Source organism: Dissoconium aciculare (genome assembly GCF_010015565.1).
Source record: "Dissoconium aciculare CBS 342.82 unplaced genomic scaffold K489scaffold_4, whole genome shotgun sequence".
NCBI classification, from domain to species: Eukaryota; Fungi; Ascomycota; class Dothideomycetes; order Mycosphaerellales; family Dissoconiaceae; genus Dissoconium; species Dissoconium aciculare.
In genome coordinates, this window is record NW_022984954.1 from 1072564 (window position 1) to 1083807 (window position 11244).

The following is an 11244-nucleotide window of genomic DNA, read 5'->3' on the forward strand; positions in this document are numbered from 1 at the left end:
GCCCCTCCCGCAAGAAGGCTTGCCTGAAGAATCACATGCTGCATTGAGGACTGCCTCGCAACTGGCTATGCCACCGCCGAAACAGGAACGACAACAGAACAAAAATGTGCAGCCTAGTATCGAGACGCATCGCGAGAACCTCAGCCATGACGAGCACGTCACGACAACGCGATCCAAAGAAAAAGCTTTGAAACAAAGTCACAAATCGCACGAGAGTAATAGGAGTAGTTCATTGACTCGCAAATCAGAGATACAAGTCCCTGCGAAGCGATCTAAGTTCTCGATGGATTCGGTTGAGAAGCCTCCAAGCCACGAGTCGAATCGGCTTCCTCGACAAAAGACTCCTCCAGAGGCACAAATGGCCACCGCCTCCACGAGCTTGAAAAACAATCGTGATGAGATCGTGCCTAGAAAGAGGTCATCTCAGACTGTAGACGTTCGCGGAAGTCCCATACCTAAAAATATGGGTGACCTAAACCATACCACCGTACTCGAAACGTACCGCCAGCAGACACAGCAGAATCCTGACGTGGAGGACGACTTCAATGCACTTGAAGCACCGAGAGTCGCCTCTCGTAATGGCTTGTCAGTGCCTCTTGATCCTCTGTTCTCTCGTCGAGTCAAACCTCCTTTGTTGAGCTCCGATGGCATATTGAGCAGCCGCAAACCTCAGCCTGCATCTCCTCTCGCTACATCTGAAGTGCTCTCTGGTCTTCGAACTCGCGAGTCTGACAATGCATTGCTCTTGGGTCGAGCATCTGTGAAAATTGCTATTCCAAACCCTTTCGCTCGAGGTAGTGTGCAGAAGGGTGGAGATCTCAAGCAGGAGCCATCGCGTCCCTCTCCCCCGGATCCGACCCAGAAGCTTGACGAACAACTCGATCTTCTCCGTCACCGTCTTGGAAAAACAGCAACCATCACCTCAACCACACACCCTGCAGTACAAACCGCTCCGACAACCCTGGCGGCCTCCCGAGATCATACCATCCGCGCCCTCCACGCTGGCCACGCTCTCCTCACCGCCGATCCAAGAAAATCCCCATCCCACCCTAATAACACCTCCTCAGACCCAACCCAAACCGAAAACCTTACCATCTGGCGCACCGCCCTCGCCCCGCACCACGCCACCTTATTCGACGACCTCGTCAGCCTCGCGCACCAAGCGACCCAATCCCTCATCGACCAAGACCTCGCCTTTGCCCAATCCCTCTCGGACTACCAAGTCCGCAGCCAAAACATCATCTCGCAATGGGAGGCTCATCAGAAGAAGTTTTATTCCCAATTACAGGCCTCCCTCGCCAAGAAGAGGGCTCTCGTCAAAGCGGAATTGAGGGATTACAGCGGCATGCTGAAGGGTTGCGGGAGGGTCATCGAGGAGGTCCGAATGGAGTGGGAGAGGGATGGTCTCGAGAGGAAGAAAGTGTATAGGGACATCGAGGCCGTCGTTGAGAGGTTTGGACAGGAGAGTGTTGATGATGGGGAATGAGGGGAGAATGTTTCTTTTTGAATGGAATGAGGGAGGAAGGGAGGAAGGGGAAGTCATCGCTCTTCGGACTCATCATCAGATATCTGGTTTTTGTTTTGTTTTCTTTCGCTTCCCTCCTGTCCCTCGAGGAGTCCATTTCCAAGATGTACATCGATATCCAACTTGCTTTTCTTCCATGCCAAGAAAAAGAAGTCCGCTGCTCGTCGCTTCCACCTTTTTCTTTTGGGGGACGACTTTGTCTACCGCATTCAATTCATTCCAGACAGGGGGGTCAATATTTCGCGTTCAGCTTTGCAGAGGACATCACGATTCCATCGTAGCCATCGCCGAGTCAGTCATGATCGTCCGAGCCATCATCGAGAGAAAAAAGAAATTCGCCAAGTGTCGTCTCCCTCCCTGCCGGGGGATTCCCAACCCAGCCAGCCGTCGATGGCGTCTCTGTCGCCGTGGACCGCCCTTTCCCCACCTCTCTCTCTCCTCTCTCTCTCCGTTCTGTTCCCAAACAGATGTGTGCCTACCCTCCCTCCGAAGAAGAACAGCACATTCGCCTCCGTCCCCATCTCCACATCACATCGTAGGAGCCATGCATCAAAGCGGGAAGCGAAAACGAAAACAAAACAAAAGCAAGAATCGGGGAATCCAGCGACGCCGGAAAGTGTCCAGCGATGAGGCTCCCCGGGAAAAAGCCCCCCGGGTTCAGCGTCCGCGGGACTCGCTCCTCCTCTGCTGCGCCTGCTTCCGCTCGACGTCGGCGCTCTTCCGCGGGTCGTTCTCGTCGCCGATCCGCGGGGGGTCGCGGGACCGCGAGGTGGAGGGGCTGTTCGTGCGGCGGCCGTCGAGTCTGTCGCGGCGAGAAGCAGAAGGACCTCCTGGTCAGTGAAAAAGAAGAAAAATAGGAGATAAAAGCAAAGAAAAGAAAAGAAAAGGAAACAAGGGGATCGGGAACAAGAATTAATGAAAAAAAAGAGGGGGGAAACACTCACGAACGTCTCCTCTCCCCCTCCCTCCTCCTCTCCTCGATGATCCTCAGCATCTCCCGCCGGCCGCCGCGCGCGTCGACGTCCTTGCCGCGCATCGACATGGAGATCTTGTCCTGGGCGTGGGCGGTCAGCAGCTTCCGCAGCAGCAGGTGCTGCATGAGCAGGCAGACGAAGACGCCGCAGTCGCTCCCGTTGCTCTGCTGGGGGGTGTCGTCCAGGTTGACGAAGCGCAGGGGCGGGCCGCCGAGCAGCTGGGCCAGGCGCACGGCCACGCGCTTCGCGTCCGGCACGTTGCCCGCGGCCAGGCTGTCGTAGTGGAAGGCGACGCGGTCGATGATGGAGACCAGCAGCAGCGACCAGTGCGAGCCGCCCTCGGCCTCCTCGAGGTTGCGGCAGTCGTTCACGGGGAGGAAGACGTGCGTCGTGCGGGAGAGGTCCGGCAGCGCGGACTTCAGGCTGAGCGGGTCCGGCGTGTTCTGCAGCATGAAGCTCATCGAGGGCCGGAGCAGCACGATCTGCGCGTTGGGGTAGTGCGGCAGGTGCTCGTGCTCGAGGTACTCCTCCCAGAAGGCGATGGCGTTGTCCGTGAGCCAGTCGTCCCGGATCGAGGCGATGTCTTCGCGCGTGAGCCGCACGTCGTGGTAGCTGAGGTAGGGGTCTTCGGGGTGCAGCTGCGATCCGATTGCGTGAGTGGTCAGCGATGGGGTCTTTCCGCGCATCCGCCACGTCGATTCCCCTTTCCGCCCTTCCTCACAACTCCCCCCATTCCATTCCCACCCCAGAAAAAAAAAGATACATAAGAAGGGAGAAAATCATACCGTCTCCCCGAAATGCCTCGACACCCTCCCACCGAACGGATGGAATCCACCGGACCGACTCGGCGGCGGCTGCGACGCGCCCCTCGCCGACGACGAGGAAGGCGAAGATTTCCTCAACGGCATTTTCCTGCGCAGCGACGACGACGATGATGAGAGTTCGAAACGGCGACGATGACGATGGAGCGGGTTTCCCCCTGCAAGCTTGTTGCGGCTGCGGCTGCTGCTGCCCCCGCGATGGGCGGATTGGGGATGGGAGGTGAAGCGAGCCACGGCGGAGGTATTGGACGCGAGGGATGGTATGTTCTTTTCTCCTTGGGGATTGGGAGGTTTTCTCTTCCTTTCTTGGTTGTCTTGGTTGCTGGAGGGAATGAGGGAGGTGGAGGGAAAGGAAGGATGCAGGGTTCGTGTCGGCGAGCGGAAGAGAGAGAGAGAGAGAGAGAGAGTTGATTATGGTCCGAGAGGAGGAGAGAAGCAAGGCCGATCAGAGTTCACAGGTGAATCTCCTTGAATCCGCGCGGGTGGTTCCGACGTCGTCGACACGAGAATCTTTCCCTCTCCCGTCTCCACTATGGAGTCGAGCGACCTCGGATCCAACGAGGGGGCGACGACCAGACGGGGCGCTTCAGGAAGCTCAGAAGGGACATATGATGGCCGATCGGATCGGAGGCGGGCGGCGGAATTTTGGCCTGTTGTTGAATAGAAAACCTCTTGAGGAGGAAAAAAAAGAGTCGAGGAGCGGCCGGCGGAAAGAGCGAGCAAGCCCTGCAGGCGGAATGAAGAATGGAGAGTGAGGAGGTGACGTTGGCGCGCGCGCTGGACGGGACCGAACCGAAGCCCTCGCTCGCTCGCCCGCCCCCCAGAGAGCCGAGAGGAGGAGCTAAGAAAGCGCGCCGATGTCATTCATGCCCGCGGCAGAATTTCCAATGCGCTTGTATATTATATAGAATAGAGTGGTCGGTGGACCCTAAGCCGTGTAAACTCCAGCAGCCGGCAAATGGATTCACGACAACAACAACTATAATTCCCATCGAACTATGGACACTGTTCTGTTACTTACTGCTCATCTCCCTTTTGGCTGGAGAAAAAAATAAAATTGAAATTCAGATTCTCTGGTCGTTTGCCTCCCAAGAGAAAGAAAAAGAAATCTAAGAATTACAGAAACGGAGGATAGCGGAGAAGAGGAGAAGAGGAGGAGGAGGAGGAGGAGGGAAGAAACCCCGGAGGAGGGGACAAGAAAGATGGATAGATAATAATGACAATAATAGTTGGGATCCAGAAAGGTAGAAGAAAAGAAGAAAGAAGGAAGAAGGAAGAATACGAAGAAGAAGAAGAGACCAAGAAAAAGAAAAGAAGTGGAAGAAGAGGAAGCACAAGAGGAATCATCTGGCCGCTCCCTCTCCCTCCCTCTCTTCCTCTAGACGGACATCACAAAAACTCCCATTCAGACATTCAACCCCTTGTACAATTCCCCGACCTCTCCCAGTCCGCTGTCATCCTCCCTCTCCCCGGCTCCTCCAGATTTCAGGCTACCCGCGGCAACGGGATCGTTCTCCTTCTTCCCTCCGCCGCCGAGGAGGCCCGTCCACCGGCTCCTCTTCTTCTCGGCGCGTTTACGCTGCATCTCCGCCCATCCGTCGTCGCCGTCGTCGTCTTCGTCGTTGTTGCTGCCCTTTTTGCTCGCGGCGGGGGAGGCGGAAGGGCGGCCGGAGGAGGGCATGAAGCTGGCGCGGAGACCGGCGGATTTCGGCTTGTTGAGGGCGCGGATGGTGGGTTTGGATTCGGAGGCGGGTTGCTGCTGTTGGTGCTGCTGGAATTGTTGTTGCTGTTGCTGGAATTGTGCCTGCTGCTGCTGCTGCATCGGAAAGTTCAACAGCGAGCTCGCCGTGAAAGACTGACTGCGGCCGGAGGCGGGCACGCCCATGACGGAAGCCCGCGAGGAGGGGTTGGCGCCGGCGGCGGCGTTGGGGTTCGCGAGGTTCATGCTGGAGACGGGGCGGTAGCGGCCGGGGAGGCCGATGTTGCTGCGTTCGCTGGGCGCGATGGACGGGGTGTAGCCGGGTCCGGGGCCGCCACCGCCGACGCCCCCGCTCATGAGATATGCGCTGCCGGGGCGGGAGGCGGCGGCGGCGTTCCAGCCGCTTGGGGGACCGTTCATGGTCATGGCGCGGCCGGTGTCGAGCATGGAGGCCGGGCGAGAAGTGCCGGCGCTGCCGAAGAATTCCGAATTGGGGCGTGGTTGGCCGGGGACGGCGAGGAGGGATTGTGGGTACTGCGGTTGGGGCAGCATGTTCGCCGCCATGGGCTGTTGTAATGCGGCTGGGTTGCCGCCTGACAGGGCGACTTGTTGCTGTTGTAGGGCCATCATGCTCTGCATGAATTGCATTTGCATCTGCATGAACTGCTGGACTTGGGGGTTGCTGGGATCCATCTGCGCGGCCATGTTGGGGGGAATCATCCCGGGCATCATGCTCATGGGGTTCATGGTGCCCGTCATGGACATGGCGCGAGGAGTCTGCTGTTGTTGTTGTGGAGGGAGCATGTTCGTCGGTAGGGGCAGATTCGTATTTGACCCACCGGCGTGATAGCCGAAACCTTGAGAGCCAGGGTTAGCACGGCGGGCGGCACGAGCGCGTTCTTCCCCAGCGATGACGCCAACGAGACCACCCGGGGTGGGAGGCATGCCACCACCCATGCCACCGTAGACCGACGCGGACGAAGAATGATGCAGGGCCAGAGATTCCCGGTTGGATTGATTTACTATCCCAGCACCGAAGTAGGGATCCGCTGGTAGGCGACGGGCAAAGGCGGGATAGCCACCGCCGCCTCCGCCACCGTTGACAACGGAGCCTGCAACCGACGTACGGCGTTGGTATTCGACATCATTCTGACCGCTCCCAAGACGAGTAGGTGGCCGAGCTCCATTGGGAAAGCCGTGAGCTTGTAGGATGCCAAGAGGGACGTCTTCATCTTCGTCGCTGTCGGAAGGTTTGTTGCGACCGGAGTTCAAGTTCGGCGGAGGCATACCGGACGCACCTCCGAAATGCAGGTTCCCCAAATTAGGCATACTAGACCCACGATTGGCATCGGGTCGAGCAGAACCCATGGGAGCGAGATCACGAGGTCCGCCTCCCGTCACCTTTTTCATCTGTTGTCGATAGACAGACATGTTCGCCTCTTGTTTCCTCCGCTGAGTGGCCATCTTCCTCGCTCGCTCCGTATCATCCTCGTCGTCGTCCAACTCTTCATTGTCCGATCCATCCTGGCTGCCGCGGGTATTGGTGATGTCCTCTGCACGTTTCTGCAAGAGCTTGAACTGTTGGTTGGTCATGCGACGCGCCCCACCGCTGTCGGCGCGGCTGTGGACGCCAGGGCGGATGGCACGGCTGGCTGGACCTGCGGGCGATGAATCGAAAAGCGGCTCATCGACGAGTTCCGCAGCGGCGGCGGCGATCTGCGCGCGAGGCGTGATCTCGGATTCTCCATTGCGGCTTCCCGATGCTGGACTGGTGAGTCCACGAGCGGTTGGACCACGCGAAGGGGTCTGTTTGGCGACGCCTGTGGATCTCGTCGATTGCGGGCTGTTGTATACCGGGTTCGGGTTGTCCTGCAATTCTACCCTCTTCACCCAACGGTCGCCATCGTCAAGTTGGGTTTGCCGGCTCGGGAAGGCGTTGCCATCCCGGTCGGACGCCAGATTGCGAGAAAGCGATGCCTCCGGACCGGGCGAAGGTGAGTTGTGTCGATCGGGAACCAACGAATATCCTGGTTTACCACCTTTGAAGAAGGTCTCGCCTAAATCATCCTCGCTCTTGGACTCGCTCAAACCTGGCGAACTGACCGCGGAATCGGATTGACCGCCATAGCCGGCCGCTGCCGCTCGAGCGTACAACGTCTCGGGTTCGTCACGTTTATTTTGGGCCTGAGACACCGTGAAGGAACGCCGCGACAACGTTTTTGGCGGGTACAACGGCTGTGTGTCCTGCCGATGAAGAGAAAAAAAAACATGTCAGTATTGCTGAGGAATAACACGTCATTTGCTCGTTTCGACTCACCTTCCGTTGAGGTCCTGCATTGGCCGCGCTTGGTGGGATGACAGAGTTGCGCTTCAAATTATCAAACATGCTTCCAAAATCATCATTGCCGATACTCGCGTCCAGGGTGAGTTCGGATTGCGGCTGGTTTGGGACGGCGGTGCTGGCATAACTGCTCGTGGTCAATGCGCGTTGGCGCTGAGGGCTGTGAGTTCGCGGAGGACTCTGTGGGAAGGTATCCGCATGTGGTGGAGGTAATGACGGTATTGATGGGATCGGAGGGACTTCTGAACTGTTCTTTTTGGCCGCCTCCTCCCGTGCGAGTTCTTTGGCGATGGTCTTGCTCTTGGATCCGAACGAGAACGCTCGGGCAGCGCGTGAGGAGAATGACGGTGGAGGGGGAAGGTCGTCGATGGCCATGGACGGTCGCGGGCCCATTGGTGCAGCGGGTGCCACTGGGGGCGCCGGGACAGGTGGTTTCCTCGCGGCGAATAAATCCTCGTCGTCTGAATCCCGATCGCGTTCCAGCGATGATGGAAGGGTCGAAGATGAGCTGTGTCGGCCAGATTGGACGGCCGAGTCGTTGTATCCGCTCGAACCCGAATTGGCAGTGCCTGCACTACCTCGACCAGGATTGAGGCCCCATCTCGATGTCGACTTTTTCTCCGCTGTACCATTTGACATTAATGTAAGGTTGTCGACGGATTTCCCGCGGAGCGCTTGTAGGGGTGATGCAAAAGTGCGTTTCGTCTCTGGGTCGGGGGCATAGCTGGGTTTGTTCTCCGGACGTTCCAACACGCGGAAGGTGGATTGTGCCGGACTGTCCGCGGACGCATCACCACCTGCAATGTCGAGGGCATTGCCGGAAGACTTCCGACGGCCGAGGCCTTTGATTGTGATAGGCATGAGGTCGGTCGAAGGAACAATTCAATCCGGAGGAATGTTTTGGGCGTTTGTGTCCTGTGAGGGAGGGAGGTCTCGGCGGGAATGCGGCGTGAATAAGGCGCTTTCGGGGAAATTTGGCGGAAACAGTGAGGCGAAGAGTCCAGTAAGCGTGTCAAGTGGTGAGCTCCTTTGGGAGAGGGTGCGTTGAAGCGAGCGATGAGTCGGTGATGATTAGACAATTATTAATAGAGATTGGGAGGGAATTGTCGCCGGTGAAGCAGGCATTCGAGGAGGACGATGGTCTGTCGTCTGGTGTAGAGACAGGCTGTGGACTAGTGGGAGAGTCCGAGAGTTGAATGGTGCAGGTGGCACGGAAGAGAAGCGGCGAATCAGGCAGAAACAAGCCGGCGAGTCAGTCGAGCGAGAGGTGATGAAGCGTACGTGAGAGAAAGTACGATGTGAACCAGTGAGTGGTGAGGGTGACGGGCGCGGAGGAAGAGTTTGCGGAAGAGTAGAGAGAGAGAGAGAGAGGGAAAGAGTAGAGAGAGAGAGAGGGAGAGAGAGTGAGAGAGTGTGTGTATGTGTGTGTGGGTGTGTCTCGACCAGCAGCAATGGAACTTTTCTCCCGGGTACGAGTTCGCCGTAGCAGCAGCAAAATATGTAATAGTGTGTACTGTATGTAGCTAGCATTGACAGTGACAGTGACAGTGACGGTGACGGTGACAGTGATGACAATACAATGCAATACACTACAATACCACAATACATTAAAATACAATGGCAGCGATCCTTACGAACGAAGCACTCCGGCGACCAGCAGGCAAGCAAAGCAATCCAGCAAGCAATCCAGCAAGCGGCGGCGGCAGGGCGGCAGGCAGGTAGGCAGGGTCATCGTCAACGAAGAATGAAACTTTCCTCTAGAATGGTTGAACGGGTGTGAATGGGTGTGAATTGTCAGCAGCCAAATCGGATGGACAAGTACAGCCACGTGATTTCCGTCTCGTCCAGCCCAGAGAAACGGTTGTCGAAACCGTTACCAACCCACACACACACACCCACCCACCCACCAATACACGAGAAGGATTCCTCATCCTCTCTCTCTCTCTCTCTCAAAGAAGAAAGCCCAATGAAGATCGATATGATGACGCTCCATTTGTTTTTCCTTTTCCTTTCGTTTTCTCCCTGGGACGACAAAAAGATGCGGGCATGACGGCCGCCAGTTGGAATGTTTATTATTACAGTCAGTCAGTCAGTCGGTCATCAGTCAGACAGACACGCGTACATCCTCCACGCGAGACGACGATTGAAGAACAAGAGGAGGAGATTCATCACGACAGCCATGTGCATCCCGGTGGCAGGGAAGCACTTGGTGCGGCTGGATCGTCACATCCCATCATCACCATCACCATCACCACCATCATCAGCATCAACATCAACATCATCATCCCTCATCTCAAATGCTTCGTGGTGGTCGGGTGGAATCACCCTGGACTAGGATCGGAGATGCGCGATCGGGTCCTTCCTCTGCCCGCCGCCTACCTCCCTGCAGTAATGAATGATAATGGGCACATGTCATATAGTTGCTCCTCTTGCGGTGTAGTCACTCACTCACTCACTCACTCTCACACACACTCTCTCTCTTTCGACGACGTTGTCTGTCTTCGGATGGACAAAGTTGCTATCGGGCTCTAACACGCGTAATAAAAAAACTACCGACAACCGAACAAGATTTGATGATGCGCGGCGATCCCCAGCGGAAATCATCACCTTCGAACTTCCATCACATCACAGCCGCGTTTACGGAACACCTGCAGTATCCGACGATAGGGCTCCTCCCTTCTGCTTTCTCGCCCAGGGAAATCCGCTAATGTACCCACTAGGCAGGTTGAAATGTAGGTACGGGGGCGGGACACCACCGTCGATAATTATAGCGCACCTTGCCGAACTAGACTATCTGTTTCTCTCCCAAATTTCCCCGACGATATGATCGAGACTAGTAGTAGTAGGGAAGAGGAGGAGGGAAAAACCGATGACGGAGATTCCGTCATTCCACGTCGGACGGGACCTAGGTAGTGACCACGACGGACTGCGGAACGATATCAGCCATATCCCTACAAGCGAAGATTAAAACAAAAAAAAAACATCCATATCGTGTAATTTGTTCCCTCCTCAATGGGGCTCAGCGAAATCCGGCAGAGACGGGACCCCGAAAAAAAGGGTGCTGCACCAATGCGATGTGGCGGAGAAATTCGTCACCTGCAGGCTGGGCGCGGCCGGCTGGGTGAATGGATGGATTGATGGATGGCTGGATGGCGACCTTGGTAGTCTCATCACTCACCCTCATCCCCATCATCGCGGGTCGACGACATTCCGCCTGGACATGCTCAGACAAGACAGACAAGACGGTCCAGGCTGCATCCTGACGATGATTTTCTGATAATGTAATACTTGTGACCACCGCCTCTTTGCCCTTCCGAGCTCCGTCTCGTCCTCCTCCTGTGGCACTCCACCACCACCACCACCACCACCACCATCATCATCATCATCATCATCATCAGCATCATCAGCATCATCCGTGGTTACCACGATCGCCCACGGATCCCAAACTGGACGTCGTCATCAATAGAACAGCCGTAGCTGTGCCCGTCACGTGTCCGTCGGCACCCGTTGGGGGATCGGAGTGTTCGTGTACTGGACTGGACTCCCGGGACGCGAGTCATCATCATCATCATCATCATCATAGTCGAAACCTCTGTCCGTCCGCCCGCGCGAGGCATGCATCCTTCTCACGACGATGGAAACCGGATGGGATACAGCCCTGGAGCGAGGATATCTGCTGCACGAGAAGAACGGTGGTGCGCATAATCTGTATATTCATATTCATATACATATACAGATACACGTGTATATATAACGTAATCTATCACCGAGCGGGCCAAATCACCGAACGGGCCATTTTGTCTTGGTATTGTAAACAACATCTTTCCTGTTTATTGTATCAACAACGAGACATGTTATCAGATAATCAAGAAGGTAGAATCGAT

The 11244-nt window shown here is 56.3% G+C and overlaps 5 protein-coding genes across 5 annotated transcripts; 2 read left to right on the plus strand and 3 right to left on the minus strand.

The window, feature by feature from the left end:
* The first annotated feature begins 321 nt into the window (after nucleotides 1-321).
* K489DRAFT_378752 (uncharacterized protein) lies at nucleotides 322-1900 on the plus strand. Its single transcript, XM_033604478.1, has one exon. The coding sequence runs from the start codon at nucleotides 359-361 to the stop codon at nucleotides 1484-1486; it is 1128 nt and encodes a 375-aa protein (XP_033461375.1). The 5' UTR covers nucleotides 322-358; the 3' UTR covers nucleotides 1487-1900.
* A 565-nt stretch (nucleotides 1901-2465) lies between these two features.
* Nucleotides 2466-3407, minus strand: K489DRAFT_387840 (cysteine proteinase; the record flags this gene model as incomplete). Its single annotated transcript, XM_033606360.1, has 2 exons — nucleotides 2466-3137; nucleotides 3285-3407. The coding sequence occupies 2 exons, from the start codon at nucleotides 3405-3407 to the stop codon at nucleotides 2466-2468; spliced, it is 795 nt and encodes a 264-aa protein (XP_033461376.1).
* A 2170-nt stretch (nucleotides 3408-5577) lies between these two features.
* K489DRAFT_289263 (uncharacterized protein) lies at nucleotides 5578-6450 on the minus strand (the record flags this gene model as incomplete). Its single annotated transcript, XM_033600146.1, has 1 exon — nucleotides 5578-6450. A coding segment is annotated over one exon (873 nt), but the record flags the coding sequence as incomplete, so codon positions are not given.
* Nucleotides 6451-8977: 2527 nt separating this feature from the next.
* Nucleotides 8978-9892, plus strand: K489DRAFT_400218 (uncharacterized protein; the record flags this gene model as incomplete). Its single annotated transcript, XM_033606986.1, has 2 exons — nucleotides 8978-9078; nucleotides 9442-9892. The coding sequence occupies 2 exons, from the start codon at nucleotides 8978-8980 to the stop codon at nucleotides 9890-9892; spliced, it is 552 nt and encodes a 183-aa protein (XP_033461378.1).
* A 408-nt stretch (nucleotides 9893-10300) lies between these two features.
* Nucleotides 10301-11179, minus strand: K489DRAFT_378755 (uncharacterized protein). Its single transcript, XM_033604479.1, has one exon. The coding sequence runs from the start codon at nucleotides 10771-10773 to the stop codon at nucleotides 10585-10587; it is 189 nt and encodes a 62-aa protein (XP_033461379.1). The 5' UTR covers nucleotides 10774-11179; the 3' UTR covers nucleotides 10301-10584.
* Between the last annotated feature and the right edge of the window lie 65 nt (nucleotides 11180-11244).